Source organism: Podospora pseudoanserina, chromosome 3, assembly GCF_035222485.1.
Source record: "Podospora pseudoanserina strain CBS 124.78 chromosome 3, whole genome shotgun sequence".
Lineage (NCBI taxonomy): Eukaryota > Fungi > Ascomycota > Sordariomycetes > Sordariales > Podosporaceae > Podospora > Podospora pseudoanserina.
In genome coordinates this window covers 1,709,700-1,724,893 of record NC_085922.1, presented here as the reverse complement: position 1 = coordinate 1,724,893, position 15,194 = coordinate 1,709,700, and the positions used below count along the sequence as shown (strand labels likewise).

General features: G+C 54.4%; 6 protein-coding genes across 6 annotated transcripts; 4 read left to right on the top strand and 2 right to left on the bottom strand.

The window, feature by feature from the left end:
• Nucleotides 1-214: 214 nt before the first annotated feature.
• QC764_304920 (uncharacterized protein) lies at nucleotides 215-1,631 on the top strand. The gene is made up of 2 exons (XM_062945609.1): nucleotides 215-667; nucleotides 724-1,631. Exons 1-2 carry the CDS (start codon nucleotides 560-562, stop codon nucleotides 1,567-1,569), a joined length of 954 nt encoding a protein of 317 aa, XP_062801611.1. The 5' UTR covers nucleotides 215-559; the 3' UTR covers nucleotides 1,570-1,631.
• A 451-nt stretch (nucleotides 1,632-2,082) lies between these two features.
• On the bottom strand, nucleotides 2,083-4,175 carry QC764_304910 (uncharacterized protein; the record flags this gene model as incomplete). The annotated part of the gene is given in 3 exon segments (XM_062945608.1): nucleotides 2,083-3,423; nucleotides 3,439-3,746; nucleotides 3,800-4,175. 3 exon segments carry the CDS (start codon nucleotides 4,173-4,175, stop codon nucleotides 2,083-2,085), a joined length of 2,025 nt encoding a protein of 674 aa, XP_062801610.1.
• Nucleotides 4,176-4,195: 20 nt separating this feature from the next.
• Nucleotides 4,196-5,820, bottom strand: QC764_0052130 (uncharacterized protein; the record flags this gene model as incomplete). The annotated part of the gene is made up of 2 exons (XM_062940424.1): nucleotides 4,783-5,820; nucleotides 4,196-4,459 (listed from the first exon to the last, which is right to left on the bottom strand). Exons 1-2 carry the CDS (start codon nucleotides 4,798-4,800, stop codon nucleotides 4,196-4,198), a joined length of 282 nt encoding a protein of 93 aa, XP_062801609.1. The 5' UTR covers nucleotides 4,801-5,820.
• On the top strand, nucleotides 5,742-8,592 carry QC764_304900 (uncharacterized protein; the record flags this gene model as incomplete). The annotated part of the gene is made up of 3 exons (XM_062945607.1): nucleotides 5,742-6,906; nucleotides 6,968-8,162; nucleotides 8,246-8,592. The coding sequence occupies 2 exons, from the start codon at nucleotides 5,742-5,744 to the stop codon at nucleotides 8,131-8,133; spliced, it is 2,331 nt and encodes a 776-aa protein (XP_062801608.1). The 3' UTR covers nucleotides 8,134-8,162; nucleotides 8,246-8,592.
• A 655-nt stretch (nucleotides 8,593-9,247) lies between these two features.
• On the top strand, nucleotides 9,248-11,248 carry QC764_304890 (uncharacterized protein; the record flags this gene model as incomplete). Its single annotated transcript, XM_062945606.1, is given in 4 exon segments — nucleotides 9,248-9,817; nucleotides 9,884-10,216; nucleotides 10,232-10,944; nucleotides 10,975-11,248. The coding sequence occupies 4 exon segments, from the start codon at nucleotides 9,248-9,250 to the stop codon at nucleotides 11,246-11,248; spliced, it is 1,890 nt and encodes a 629-aa protein (XP_062801607.1).
• A 966-nt stretch (nucleotides 11,249-12,214) lies between these two features.
• Nucleotides 12,215-14,980, top strand: NdufS1 (ndufs1 NADH-ubiquinone oxidoreductase subunit). Its single transcript, XM_062945605.1, has 6 exons — nucleotides 12,215-12,412; nucleotides 12,473-12,496; nucleotides 12,601-12,652; nucleotides 12,715-12,729; nucleotides 12,800-14,704; nucleotides 14,764-14,980. The coding sequence occupies exons 1-6, from the start codon at nucleotides 12,295-12,297 to the stop codon at nucleotides 14,879-14,881; spliced, it is 2,232 nt and encodes a 743-aa protein (XP_062801606.1). The 5' UTR covers nucleotides 12,215-12,294; the 3' UTR covers nucleotides 14,882-14,980.
• The last annotated feature ends 214 nt before the right edge of the window (nucleotides 14,981-15,194 follow it).

Here is a 15,194-nt window from a genome sequence, read left to right as displayed (position 1 = left end):
GCTGTCGCAGTGAGTGGCGGCTGTCAACGGCAAGTCGTTGAACGTCATGGAGGGTGGTACAGGGGTCTGTCTTGGCATAAGCACCCAATGCGAACCCGTGGAGAAACATATGTATGAATCATGGACTTTTGCAGAGTTCTGTCTTGAGGTGGCAATCTGATGAATTCTTTGATATGGGATTATGAGAATATCTCAGCTCTTGGCAACCGGCCAGGTCCAAACATGAAAGATGGCGTGCATTATCAGATCAAACCAACCCCAGACCCTATGACGCCATAGCCGATGGGATGACGCCCCGCATCTACTCCCGTGCCCCCCCTCCCGCCGCTGCGGGGTGCCCCCGCTCCCGCCTTGCCGGGACCGAGGCCGGGATGGCACGCTGGTGCCGTTCTCTTGCAGCCATTTATTCGATTGGGAATTCGAATTCGACATTTAAGCCACATTCACGACATCGGAGTTAACCTGGTACTACCTATAGTGAGCGCTTATAAAACCCTCTTCATCACCACCGAGACCACCCTCACAAACTCACATATACCTCATAGTGTCCTACACCAAAATGAACTCCATCGAAGCCTCCCACGCCCCCGACGCCTCAGGCGCAACCCCCAAACAGCTCGACCACATCCCCAACCTCAGGCTCAGCGACGGCAACGAAATCCCCTTTGTAAGCCCCCTCCCTCCCATCATCTCACCTTCCCTCCCTAACCATCTGTATAAAAGCTCGGCTACGGTCTCGGCACCGCAAACTTCAAACGCGGCGACAAGTCCAAGTTCAACGAAGATGTCGTCGCTGCCACCGTCACCGCCCTCAAGGCAGGGTACACCCACCTCGACGGCGCAGAAGCCTACGGCAACGAAAAAGAACTCGGCACCGCCATCCAAACCTCCGGCATCCCCCGCTCAACCCTCTTCATCACGACCAAAACCTCGTGCCGCCAAGGCGAAACAATCCAACAAGCCTTTGACCGCTCCCTCTCCAACCTTTCCCTCGATTACGTAGACCTCTACCTGATCCACTCCCCTTTCTTCGGCTCCCCTCTCTCCTCCCCTGAAGCCCTCCAGTCGGCTTGGGCAGAAATGGAAGCGATCAAAGACTCGGGCCGCGCCAAATCAATCGGCGTCTCCAACTTCCTCCCTCACCACCTGGAATCAATCCTCTCAACAGCCAAGCACCCCCCAGTGATCAACCAGGTCGAATACCACCCCTACCTCCAGCACGAAGACGATTTTGTCGATTTCCACAGGAGGCATAATATCGCCTTGGCGGCGTACGCCCCGCTGACGCCGATCACTAAAGCCCCGGGAGGCCCGGTGGATCAAGTCTATGAACGACTGGCAAACAAATACGGAGTGGGGGAGGGGGAGGTAGGGCTGAGGTGGGTGTTGGATCAGGGGATTGTCGCGTTGACAACGAGCAAAAGGGAGGAGAGACTGAAGGGGTGGTTGAGTAAGCTGCCGAAATTCAAACTCACTCCCAGAGAGGTGAAAGAGATAAGCGAGGCGGGGAAAGGGAGGCACTACAGGGGTTTTTGGAATAATAGGTTTGAGGAGGGCGAAAGGCGGTAGGGGTGGTTGGGGAAAGAAACTGTGTACAAAAGACCATGTTCGTGAAAGAATCAATGGGAAAGATATTGGAGTCTCAGCCAAAGAACTACATGCAGACTTGCCCAATCATATGTGTAAGTGGCTATACATGTTATTATTATTGTTGTTGTTGTTGTTGTTGTTGCTGAAAAATATGGCGAAGTCTCAAAGCGGTTCTTCACCTGTTCAACGGGACGCATGTCAAATCAAGACTTTTCATAAGATGTAAAAGAAAATGCAATTTGTGTATGCAAAACTCTGCAATATATATACAATCCCCTCCTCCGACGACCCTAAAAGGATTCCCAACCAACCCCCACAAAAAAAAAGAAGAAAAAAAGAGATATCCAATAGATATATATGATGACAACAAGAAGAAGACTCGATCCCACCCCCGATTATGCATGTTTTCCCTTTTTTTGTTCTTTCATCCCCCTTCTTCTATTCCTATCCCTCCTATCCCATCCAAATCTATCGCACCACTTCCGAAGCAATTTACCTCCAGTTATCCCACCGATTCTGAACATCGCAAGTAGCCCCCGGCACGCTAAAAGCCCTATTGTCACCCCCCTCCCAGCTAACACCGGCAACACCGTTCGTGATGCGGATGTACTTGTACTGAACACTGCTCCCGGCCTGGATAGGCAGAGTGATAGACCACAACGGGTCCCCAGAGGTGTACTTGGACGCGGAAAGCGGAACAGCCTTGTTGACATCCCAGCTGCCGAGCTCGGGAACGTTGCCGACAACCTTGATCACCTGGCCCCAGGAAGTAGAAGCGCGCTCGTTGAACGTGACAAAGACCTTCTCGGGGTTGGTGCAGCCGGTGGGAACAGCGGTGATCTGCTCGACGGGGGCGTTGGCGGCGGGGGTGAGGTTGGAGGGGAAGACGGGCGTGGGGGGGAGGTTGTAGTTGCCGGCAACCTCAAACTTTTGGCACTGTCCGGCGGGGAGGGCGGTGGCCTGGCCGGCGCCCCAGCCGGTGGGGATGTAACCGTCACGGCGGGCGGTGGCGGTGAGGAAGGCGGAGTAGGACCAGGTGAGATCGGGGGCGGCGATGGGCTGGCCGGTGTTGCGGTCAATCTGCTCGTTCATGGCACCGTTGGAGTGGGCGTACTTGGAGGCGACCTCGATGAAGCCGTCGGCGTAGGCGGTGATGGCGGAGACGATCTGGTTGTAGGTGGCGGAGCCGGCGGCGTGGGTGCCGACGGTGGCGCCCGAGACGTGGTCGCGGAAGAAAGGAAGGGAGGTCTGGGTGATGGCGATGGAGCCCTGGGCCTTCCAGACGAGGAGAGCATCGTAGAGCTGCTCGGCGGCGGCAAAGGTGGCGAGGAACCAGGGGTTGCCGTTGTAAAAGATATCCTCAGAGTAGCGGCCAACAGCGACGGCCTTGTTCTGGGCGATGCCGCGGTTGATGTTGTAGATGGAGCGGAAAGAGTCGACGACGACCTTGTGGTTGGAGAGCGCCCTGTCGGAGCAGGGCTGGAAAGTGTTGGCATCGCAGCCGGCGGAGGGGTCGAAGTTGTGGATGGAGGCGAGGATCGAGTTGGCGTCGCGGCCGCGGCGCCACTCACCACCGTTGATGTTGGAGACAACAAAACCCTCGCGAGCGTTCCAGAAAGACTGCTGGAAGCAGAGAACCTGAGGGGCGACGGCAGTGTAAGCACGGGTGGGCTTGCCGAGGACGGCGCCGAGCTGAGCACCCTCGACGAGGGCACGGTGGGTGCTGGCGATGGTGAAGAAGGAGGAGCCGGGAACCTCCTCCCAGAGGTCGAAACCGGTCTGGTTCCAGTATTGGGCCGAGTACTTGAGATCGTTCTCGATGGTGGGCCAGACCTGGGCGTTGGCAACAGCCTTGTGGCCGTTCTCAACGAGCCACTTGGCGTAGCGGATCAGGGCAATGGCACGGAGGGGAGGGCCATCGCGCTGGGGGCGGCCCCACTCGCCGGTGAACTCCTTGAGATCAACCATGAACTTGGGCTCACCAAGACCCTGGCCGTCGTTGAGACCACCGGCCGGGTTGCCGACACCCTGAAGCTTGGCCTGGGAGGAGACAAAGTTCTTGAGCTGGGTGTGGAGACCCTCGGTGTAGTTGCGGCGGAAGGCATCGGCAAGGCCCTTGTAGACGAGGGCGGCATCTCTGGTCCAGGTGTAGAAGTCTGTTGGTGTCTGTCAGCAAGTGCGAGTGATATCAGGGAACCAGTAAACTTACAGTCGGGGTCGGAGCGGGAAGGGCTGGCAACAACGACACCGGCGGGAACACCCTGGTTGCGAACAGCACAGCCATCGGGGCCGATGTTGCAGAGGAGCTTCTGCCAGGCGATGGGGGTCTCTCTGTTGATCCAGTCGTCGACGTTGCGCTTGAGGAGGTTGGCCTCACGACTCTCGACAGGTTCGGGCAGACCCATCACCGACTGAACGGCGCAGGCGCCCAGCAGGGCGAACTTGGACAAGGCATGCATGGTGGGAAGATATTCGTAGAGACCAGAGGCGTTCAGGTTCAGGTTCCAGGTCCAAGGGTTGATTGACTCGGAGGCTGCTGCTGGGATGAGGTCCTGGATGATGTTGGGAACGGCGAAGAGAGCCATGTTTACTTATACTTGGATCTTCAACGTGTGGTACCGGGAGGCTGCCGTGCTCGGGCCGGGGTCAAGCCAAGGACCGCCTCAACGCTCAGGGCGTCCACGGGCGTCCAAGCCGTTGGCACGGTGGAGCTGGCGAGGGAAGGGCCGACCTCAAGGTGTGAGCAAGATGGCTTCTCGGTGTTTCTCGTGCTCGGTGCTACGATGGCCAGAGCAGAGAGGCAGGGCCGGGAAGCAGGGGTAGGACCCAGGTTGCGGAAAGGTAAGTTGACAGTGTTGCAACGGAGCGTCTAGAGGCGGTTGAGCTACTGTGTATGCTATCATGCGTGTTCTATTCTCCAGGTCGGCCGGCTATCTGCTCTGAATGAGGGTTAACCGAGATACCAGGCACTTGACCACACTTCTTGGAAAAGCACCGATGTCTAGCCGGAGAGACCAGGGCCTGAAGACGTCACCAGCTTGGGCAGCCATGGCGGTGGACAAAGGGGATTGGTCGTCTTGATCAGTTTTACTGGGTCTGGCAGACTGCCGCGGCTTGTGGTGGTGAGCAGGGCGGTTGCATGAAGCACGGAGAACGCCCTTCAAAGCATGGAGATTGAAGAATCTCACTTACATGCAGTGTGGGGAGCATGGACTGGGGTACAGAATCGTATGGGGTATGGGGAGGATGCCAAATCGGGCCACCCGAGACAGGAGGAGGAGCACTAAACTCAGGCACCGTGCTTTTTCTCCCCTGCTGTCATCCAAAGTCTGTCGTCTATCTTGCTGTTGTAGATATGCAGGTGTGTGTATGTCTGTACCCGTGTACCCGTGTAGTATGTGCTTGATCTGGGTGGTAGCCTACATGATACGCAATCACCCTCTCTGATAGGGAGCATCTGATGGAGACGGCCTCTCTTCTCGAAAAATAGACGATATGCAGGTCATGGCTAGCCCAACGGTTGCGGTAGCGTCGGCCCCGCAATCGCAGATTCGAATCGGTCCGTCCGGCGGTTTCACGCCCTCCTCCCCCAGAGAGGAATCTGGAGGATGGTGAGGTCGCAGTGCCGTTCCCCGCATCGGCAGCCGGACGCCAGATTGTGGGGTCCCCGGCTTCCCCACGAGAAAGGAAGCTCGCACCGAAGCCTCACTTTAGAAAAAAAATCATCGTCACATGCCTCAGCCACAGATCGCCGCCAAGGAACAACTTCAGGCTCAGCTCTTGTCACGCCGAGAAAGGCCGAACGACACTTCGGGATTCAGAGCAAACATGAAGCCATCGTGATCGGTCCGTTTTCTTGGAAACTTGTGAATGGCTTCGGAGCAGCCTCCGAACGTGTTGCCAATCATGGAAACCCGCCGGAGATAACGGACAAGAATTCAAAGTAAAGAATCACATGATATCAAAATGTAGGTCGCTATGGTTTCCCCCAGCATCACAGACCGACGGTCTCTGCGAACGGCTTGGAATATAGCATCTCGTAAAATCAGTTTACACCCCGCTCAAGCGCCGCCGAAACGGCGCGAACAGAGCTGCCACAGACTTCGGTCAATCTTGGTTCCTGTCGGTAGAGCTGACATCATGGAGAGAAGATGGCATCCTTGGTAATACCGAGCTGCGCCAGCGCTGCGACTCTGACCACCCGAGGGCAGCAGAGGAACACTGGGCACAGGACCGTTGAAGAGAGAAAAAGGAAAAAGAGAAGTTGGAAAATCTCAGCTTGGCTTCACCTAAATACTGGCAAATTTTTGGTGGAGTGTGGCCCGTGCCCGCATGCAAATTTGCCAGCCTTGCTGTTTGTCTGCCTTATCTTATCAATCCGGCTCCACTTTGGAGCATGTCAGCCTCATCATGTCCAGCTTGGCTCGTCGCCTTGCCTTGGGCTTGCCTTGCCAATCAAGGTTGGTCCTCAATTTTATCAACTCCATCATCATTTTGCGCCATTAACAACAAAAATGGACGCTGCTTCGATAGAAGAGATCAACAAGGTCCGCCGGGCCATGGGCATGAAGCCCTTGCCTGTGCCTGGAGCAGCGCCACAGGAAGCAGCGAAAGAACCATCCCCAGACCCCGAGACTGGCGAGAAGGCGAGCACCCTCGAGATTCGCGAAGCAGAAGGATTCGAAAACTACAGAAAGGCGCAAGAAGCCGAAGAAGCGAAACGGAAACGCGCCGAGAAGCTTGCTGCGATCAAGAAGGCGCGTGAGCTGGCTCAGCGCAATGCGGTTCTGCAAGGCAAGGGCCTCGCAGACGACGATGACGAGCTCGACACCAAGTCCTGGCTGAAGAGCCAAAAGAAGCGACAAAGGAAAATCGAGGCGGAAGAGAAGGCCCGGGCAGAGAAGGAGGCAGCGGAAAGGAAGGCGGCTGAGCATACAGCTGCTGACTTGGCCGGTGTCAAGGTTGCGCACGACATGGCCAGCTTCCTGGATGGAGATGATCAGGTCCTCACATTGAAGGATACGGGTGTGCTGGAAGAGGAGGAAGGGGATGAGCTGGAGAACTCCGAGCTGAGGGAACGGGAGAAGCTGCAGGAGAGGCTAGATTTGAAAAAGAAGAAGCCAGTATACGACCCAAACGACATTGACGAGACGGGTCAGATTGGGATCCTGTCGCATTACGATGAGGAGATTCACGGAAAGAAGAAGAAGGCTTTCACACTGGGTGCAGTGGGGACGTCATCAGATTTGGCCGACATTCTTGCTCAAGCGCCAGTTCAGAAGAGAAGGCAACAGGTGGGGGATCTCGACACTCTTGGTAGGCACCACCTTCTTCATCCACAGCTTTCTGATCGCCACAACTAACAGAATCTCAACAGAGGACGCTCCTCCCCCAGTGTCAGACTACCTCGACGCCTCGGAGATCAAAGTCAAGAAGCCCAAGAAAAAGTCCAAGTCATCACGGCAGAAGAAGGATGACGACGACGTGCTATTCCCAGGGGACACGACCAACCTCGATAACGACATGGATATTGACGGCGGCGCCATCACGTTCACGAAGAAGCGCAAAGTTATCACTGACGACTTTGCTGACGACGAGGACCTCCAAACCTCCCTCGCTCAACAAAGACGAGATGCCCTCAAGAAACGAAAAAAGACTCGGCCAGAGGACATTGCCCGTCAGCTGAGGGAAACAACCAACGACCCCGATGACGCTCTCCCCTCTACAGAAAAGGCCGTTGTCATTGACGAGATCAGCGAGTTCGTCGACACGCTCCGCGCAAACAGGGACCAAGAGGAACAGCGCAGAAAGGCGCCCAAACCCAAGCTAGAAAACGGCTCCGCTGCGGTGACAGCGATGGAGGACGAGTCCTCGGATGAAGAAATGGCCGACGCCCACGATCCGCGCAATGAATACGAGCCTTCCTCCACACGCCGCGCCACCACCCCCTTGGCCGACCTCCCTCTCGGCGTGGAAGAAGAAAAGACGGTCGCCCAAGGCATGGGTGCCACCCTCTCCCTCCTCCGCGACCGTCACCTCCTCGAAGAAGGCCAGGGCGCCGAAGCAGCCGAAAAGTTCCGTCAGCGCCAGAGATTTCTCGCCGAGCTCAACCGGCGCATGGCTCTTTTCGATGAAGAAACCCGCCTCCAGCGTGAGAAGGACCGTGAGAGCGAGCGGTTCAAGAGGATGTCAACAAAAGAGAAAGAGATGTGGCAGCAGCAGCAGAACAGCATCAGAGAAATGCACCAGAGCAGGGTTATTGATGCCTTGTATCGGGAGGGGTACAAGCCGGACGTGCAGCTGAGGTATATTGATGAGGACGGGAGGAGTCTGGGTCAGAAGGAGGCGTTTAAGGAGTTGAGTCATCAGTTCCATGGGAAGGGGTCTGGGAAGGGGAAGACGGATAAGAAGCTGAAGAAGCTGGCGGAGGAGAAGAGGAGGATGGAGCAGAGCATTTTGGATGCGGGGCAGATTGTGGGGTTGGGGAGTGCGGCGAGGGATCAGGGGAAGAGGAGGAGGGAGGCGGGTGTGAGGTTGGCATAGATTCTGAAGGGTGGCCAACGGACATAAAGGTGCTTTACCCTTTCCCTGTTTCTGATGGACTTTGTTAATATCACGTATTTGTTATTTTGCTGACAGTGGTGCTTGATCTCAGTTGTGCGGTTCAGGGTGAGTTCCCAGTTGGATGATGTTGATGTGATTTGATGTGTCGTGAGGGCTTCATTGAGTTGTATGTGTTTGTTCAAGTGCTCAAGGTATGTGTAAACACATGAACGTTGAATTGATACTGTAAGAGTACATTTGTAAGTTTAACGTAGACAACTGGTTGAGGGTGTCTACATGAAATGAAAGGTCAACTGCCAGCTTTCCGGGATCACGACCAAGCCATGACTGAGCTCATTTTGGGAAGACCTGTTGGTATATCCATGGTCTTGATTTTATAGTAGTTCAAATGTCAACATAGAACCTCAGGATATGACATATATTCGCCTGCCTCATCCGATCTTGATAAGCCTGGCTTGCTAGCACGGTACAAACGAATTTGTTATCAACGGCTGTTTGTACGAATATCACAAGACGATTAGTTGTAGACACAAAGACGGAAGATACAAAACCAACCTAGTCAACCTCGAGCATTGAGGGCGAGATGTTGCCAAGAACATCAATCTCTAACCTTGAATATGAGCACTTACAATTGTTGCAAAAAAAAAAAAAAAATTTAAACAAATAAATGAAAAAATAAATAAAAAATTAAAAACTAAAAAAAATAAAGAAATAAATAAAAAATAAAAGCCTTCCACAGCCCAGTCAGCCACTCAGCCCTCCTCTGCATATTTCACATCGCTTCCTTCCGCCGAGTTGCGGTGAAGTGGCGGGGTCACTAGGTGTGTCGTTGATGTTGTCTCGTGGCGGGGCAAATATCGAAGCTTCTCTTTCGACTTCACTAGATCGCACACTCCGTTTTCCAACAACAGCAACCGCAGAAACAAACCATTGCCGAGGTAATTATAATACGCCGCATTTAAAGCTGTTTGTACTTTTAACTAACCGAGTCACCAGAAAAGCCAGTATATGTAGCATTCCCTTCTCAAGAAAGCCTGCCAAAATATTATTCGACTCGACTTGACTCGACTCTGCAACCACCTCATCACCCATCATGGAGGGCTCCTTCGACCTCGGAGATCTGATGGACCTCGACCGCTCCTTCAAGCCGCCTGTCAAAGAGGAGAAGGAGAAGATCCTCCCGCTTAGGAACTTAGCTGGTCACATGTTCGTCCCCGTCAGTTTCGACCTCACCACAGCGACACCCCTGCAGGGCCGGATGCAGCGCCTGGAGCACATTCTCAAAAGTATCGAGTTTCACCGCCAGGGGTCGAGAGAGAATCTGTACTACATGTTTGATCGCGAGAAACAGCGGCTTATCAACGAGGCTGAAGAGGCCGAGAATAAGCTCGGTCAGGACTACCGCCCTGCTCTCACGCCGCAGGAGGAGGATTCCTTCTTGGCGAGTGTCAGCGCCCCGGCTGATCCGAATAAGGATTACAATGTCAAGTCGGAAGCTGTGCTGCCGTTGAAGCAGGCTATCAGGCCGGAGCCGGCGGACAAGCCGTTGCCGGTGAGGGAGAAGACGGTGAGGGACTTGATGTTTTTGATTGAGAGCTCGATCAGTGAGCTGGACAGCTTTGAGAATGCGATGAAGGGCATCAGGGACAAGTATGCGGTGTATGTGGAGAAGGAGGTGGAGAAGATGAGGGAGTTTGAGGTCAGGCCGGAGGAGAGGATGGGTGCTTAGAAGGCGACGGGTTCAACTGTTAACGGCGTCCGGGTTTCCGGGGGTGCTGTTGGGAGCGATAAGAGACACCGTGGATCGGGAGATCACTCATTGGATGTGTCTGGGACACCTTTGGCTTCGGGGGAGGAGAAAGATTTGGACTTGGCAAAGACATTTTCAGAACTGGCGAAGCAGGAGTCTTCGGCCACGAGACAGCAGGGCTTGATCACACCGAGACAGGTGTTGCTGCGATCAAAACATGTACCATCATCATCACCATTGTCAAAGATCACTTCGTTGACAGAGGATGAAACCTCGCTTTCGTCAAGCACAGCTACACCCTCGGCAGCACAGGCCTCGGCAGCACAGGCTTCATTGATGCCGGAACAAATCTCGCATCTGTCAAAGAAAGCCTCACCGTCGGCGGCACAGACTTCGTTGACGCAAAAGCAAATCTCGATTCGGTCGACGAAGACCCTACCCTTGACAACACCAGGTCCATTGATGACAAAAGTGGCCTCCATGCCGTCTAAAAAGGGTACATCTTCTACAACACAATCCCCCTTGCTGACAAAGACGCCTTCATCACCGTTTGAAACGGCGACAGCCTCACCCCGCTCAACAACGCCAGCTCCTCAGAGAACCATCCAGAACCACACCAACATCACTCCCCAATCTGGCAACAGCGGTCTTCCCCGAAAACAAACCTACATGTTGCCTACCGAATCCTCGACCAAAAAGAAGAGATCGATAAAGTCGTCCAGTCTCAAGCCTGTCGCCATCTCTCCCACTCCAGCTGTCCCTAGCCCTTCCAGCTTGTCTACACCGACGATGGTAACCACCCGACCCAACCTGCCTATCTCTAGCTGTTCGACGGGACTGGACAAACTCGGATCCCTCTCCATCAGCAACGACCTCCCCCAGAAGCGGTTGGCTGATGTTTTATCTCCGCAGCACAGTGGTGATGATGAAGCGGTTGGAAAGCGGTCGCCGGTGAAGAAGAGCAGACCGAGTATAGAGACAGCTAGTGGTGCTGAGACAGAAACACCACCACCAGGCACTGGCAGTTCAAGCAAGAAGAGGGTTGTCAAGAAGAGGGTTGTCAAGAAGAGGGTTGTCAAGAAGAAGGGGATGCCTCCAAACTCGAACTGTTTGGCGACGATCTTTGCTAATGCGAGTAATGTTGTTGGGGAGGAGAGGGAAGGGGAGAAGAAGGGGTATGAGACTTTGAGTCCGAGGGCGAGGAGGGCGGCGCAGGAGCGGCAATGGAGGGAGGTGAGGGAGGAGAGGGAGAGGGAGAGGGAGGAGGAGGAGGAGAGAAAGAGGGAGGTGGAAGGGAAACGAGGGTTTGGGAGGGAGGGGGGGAGGTTGTGTGGAGATAGATGAGAGGTTGTGTAGTTGAGGTTAAAGGGATGGGGGTATTTGTAGGGTTTGTGTGGATATAACGATGTTGGGATAAGGGGGGATGGGATTTGTGGGATGAATACTGTATATTGGACAGGTGAGTCTTGTGTTTGAGATTATAGAGAATTTTGGTAATTCTTGTGAAGAATTGAGGGCGTGATGATATTGTCTTTTTAAGGCCACGCCGAGTAAAATCATGGATTGGTGTTCTGCAAAATGCAGTTCACCGTGCCATTCACCATGCCAGGAAGCATTCCCGAACCATCACGCGCGATTCGATCAGTCCCCCGGGATAGGGAGAACTGAATAGTCGATGTCTATGGGAAGCTATCACGGTCCCTCCACAGCTACGAAATGCCACTCTCGGGTCATCTGGCCTCAGACAAACGGGTCACCCCTCTCATCGAAATCAGAATACCACGAATAGATATGTTGAGATCATTCAATCCGCCCAAAATCATTCACTCGCACACAAATCAAAATGGACAATAGTCACAGGCAAAAATGTAGCAACCGCCGGTAAGAACCATGGCTCAAAGAGACACGAAATCTCTCACCTGCATCCATAAACGGAGCCAATATAATATTTTTTCTCTCTTGGTGCACATGATAGAGGAGGAAGTTCCGTGGAAGAAGTTAACCAGTACCCTCCTACAATAAGTGACCGTTGGTACAATATGGAGAGAAAAAAGAAAAGGAAAAAGCGAAAAAAAAAAATTGGTGGGGGAAGACATTTATGGGTGGGCGGGATTAGAATTGGGTGATTGTGATTGGTTGGGTAGGTTGGGTGGGGGACCCGCAGTTTGGCTTGCCTCGTTGATTGAATGCACGAGCCACTTGCTAACGACGAAGCTCTCGAGGTAAGCTTGCGGCTCTGACCCCCCTCGTTATCACGGAACAAGTTGGCCGCCCTCCCCCCTGCCGACGGCAACGAGAAACGAAACACCCCCCCTCCCCCCTCGATCGAACTTCGACGACAGACAGCGATACCCAACTACCGGCGAGATCGAACGGGCAAATACGCAACAATGTTGAGGCAGACATTGGCTCGCTCGGCTTGGCGGACGCGGGCCAGAGCCAGCTTGGTCGCCAACAGGACGTTTTCTACGACGACGGTGAGGCCGGCTGAGGTTGAGCTTACAATTGGTGAGGATCGCAGTCTTTGGGATGCAGATGGACAAGTGCTGACGCTGGAGATGTGAATAGATGGGAAGAAGGTTTCGATTGAGGGTAAGAAAAGGCCGAGCTCTCTTTCTTTTCCCTCGCGATAAAGGTTTCATAGGCAAAGGGGGATGGTTTTGCTGATTTGGTCCTGGGGTGGGGGGGAATAATAGCTGGTTCCGCGCTCATTCAAGCTTGCGAGAAGGCGGGTGTGACCGTTCCCAGGTATGTTCAAGTCCACGGACTATTGGAAGGGAGAGATGCTAACATGGAATTCCTCAAACCAGATACTGCTACCATGAGTATGTCACCAATGGTGTCAGCAACAACAAACAACAACAGCACCGATATTGATAAGATATGTGTCTCTAGGAAACTCATGATCGCCGGTAACTGCCGCATGTGCCTCGTCGAAGTCCAGAACGCCCCCAAGCCCGTCGCCTCGTGCGCATGGCCCGTCCAGCCCGGCATGGTCGTCAAGACCAACTCGCCCCTCACACACAAGGCCCGCGAGGGTGTCATGGAGTTCTTGCTCGCCAACCACCCCCTCGACTGCCCCGTCTGCGACCAGGGAGGCGAGTGCGATCTCCAGGATCAGTCGATGCGCTACGGCGCTGATCGTGGCCGGTTTCACGAGATTGGCGGCAAGCGCGCGGTCGAGGACAAGAACATTGGTCCTCTGATCAAGACGAGCATGAACAGGTGTATTCACTGCACGAGGTGCATCCGCTTCTCCAACGACATTGCTGGTGCCCCCGAGATGGGCTCGACTGGTCGTGGCAACGATATTCAGATTGGCACTTACCTCGAGCAGAACTTGGACTCGGAGATGTCGGGTAACGTTATTGATTTGTGCCCTGTCGGTGCGCTGACTTCGAAGCCGTACGCCTTCCGGGCGCGTCCTTGGGAGCTGAAGAAGACCGAGTCGATTGATGTGTTGGATGGGTTGGGATCCAACATCAGGGTTGACTCGAGGGGTTTGGAGGTCATGCGCATCTTGCCTCGTTTGAACGACGATGTGAACGAGGAGTGGATCAACGACAAGACTCGCTTTGCTTGCGACGGTCTCAAGACGCAGAGGTTGACGATTCCTCTGGTGCGCAGGGAGGGCAAGTTTGAGCCGGCTACTTGGGAGCAGGCTCTTACCGAGATTTCGCATGCTTACCAGACGCTGGCTCCCAAGGAGAACGAGTTCAAGGTTATTGCTGGCGCTCTGACCGAGGTTGAGTCTTTGGTCGCCATGAAGGATCTTGCCAACAAGCTTGGTTCGGATAACCTTGCTCTCGACATTCCCGGCGGCAGCCAGCCTATTGCTCACGGTGTTGATGTCCGGTCCAACTACCTCTTCAACTCCAAGATCTGGGGCATCGAGTCTGCCGACTGCGTTCTTCTCGTTGGCACCAACCCCAGACATGAGGCTGCGGTCTTGAACGCCCGCATCAGAAAGCAATGGCTCCGCTCTGATCTTGAGATTGGTGTTGTTGGCGAGACGTGGAAGTCTACCTTTGAGTTTGACCACCTCGGCCGGGACCTTGAGGCCCTCAAGACTGCTCTCAGTGGCGAGTTTGGCAAGAAGCTCGCTTCCGCCAAGCGGCCCATGATTGTTGTTGGCTCTGGTGTCACGGAGCACCCCGACGCCAAGGCCTTTTACGAGGTCGTCGGCAGCTTCGTCGATAAGAACGCCGGCAACTTCCAGACCGAGGAGTGGAGCGGCTACAACGTCCTCCAGCGCCAGGCTTCCCGCGCGGGCGCCTTTGAGGTCGGCTTCGTCGTCCCCAACGAGGAGGTGGCCAACACCAAGCCCAAGTTTGTCTGGCTTTTGGGTGCCGACGAGTTTGACGCGGCCGACGTCCCCAAGGACGCGTTCATTGTTTACCAGGGCCATCATGGTGACAAGGGCGCCGAGATTGCGGACGTTGTCCTGCCCGGTGCGGCGTACACGGAGAAGGCGGGCACCTATGTCAACACGGAGGGCCGCACGCAGATGACGAGGGCCGCGACGGGCCTGCCGGGCGCCAGCAGGACGGACTGGAAGATCATCCGGGCGGTGAGCGAGTTCCTTGGGGCACCGCTGCCGTACGATGACGTGGCTCAGCTGAGGGACAGGATGGTGGAGATTTCTCCTGCGCTGGCGGCGTACGATGTTGTCGAGCCGGTTGCGCTGAGGGAGCTGAGCAAGGTGCAGCTTGTGGAGCAGAACAAGGGGGCGAAGGTTAGTGGGGAGCCATTGAGGAAGGTGGTGGAGAACTTTTATTTTACGGATGTGATTTCTAGAAGGTATGTTTTCTTTTCTTTTTTTTTTTTGGTGTGGTTGATGAAGCTGACATTAAAAATAGCTCCCCGACGATGGCGCGCTGCTCGGCGGCCAAGGAGACGGGTGATCCCAGGACGAACTTCATGGCTCCGGGCATGGAGGAGGATAGGCCGATGGGACAGGTTGAGTATGGTGTATAGATGTTTGGAGCAGGCAAGCATACCTACAGGATGGGTTTGGGGGGTGGAAAAGATATGTTGTGTGTTGTTGTGTTTTTGTTGTACAAGGTTGAGACAGGAAGACGAATAGAATGGTTACCTGTTGCAGAGTTGTTTGTGTTGTTTGTACATATTATTTTGGGGGTGGGGGTGTGATAGGGAGAGAGGTATATATGTTTTGTGTTGAATGCTGTGTTTGTCTTGTGGGTGTTGAAATGGTGAGGTGATGTAAATGGGAGATGATGAGAGTGGTCAGGCATAACATGTCACAAACCGGAGGGATCAAGATGTAGTT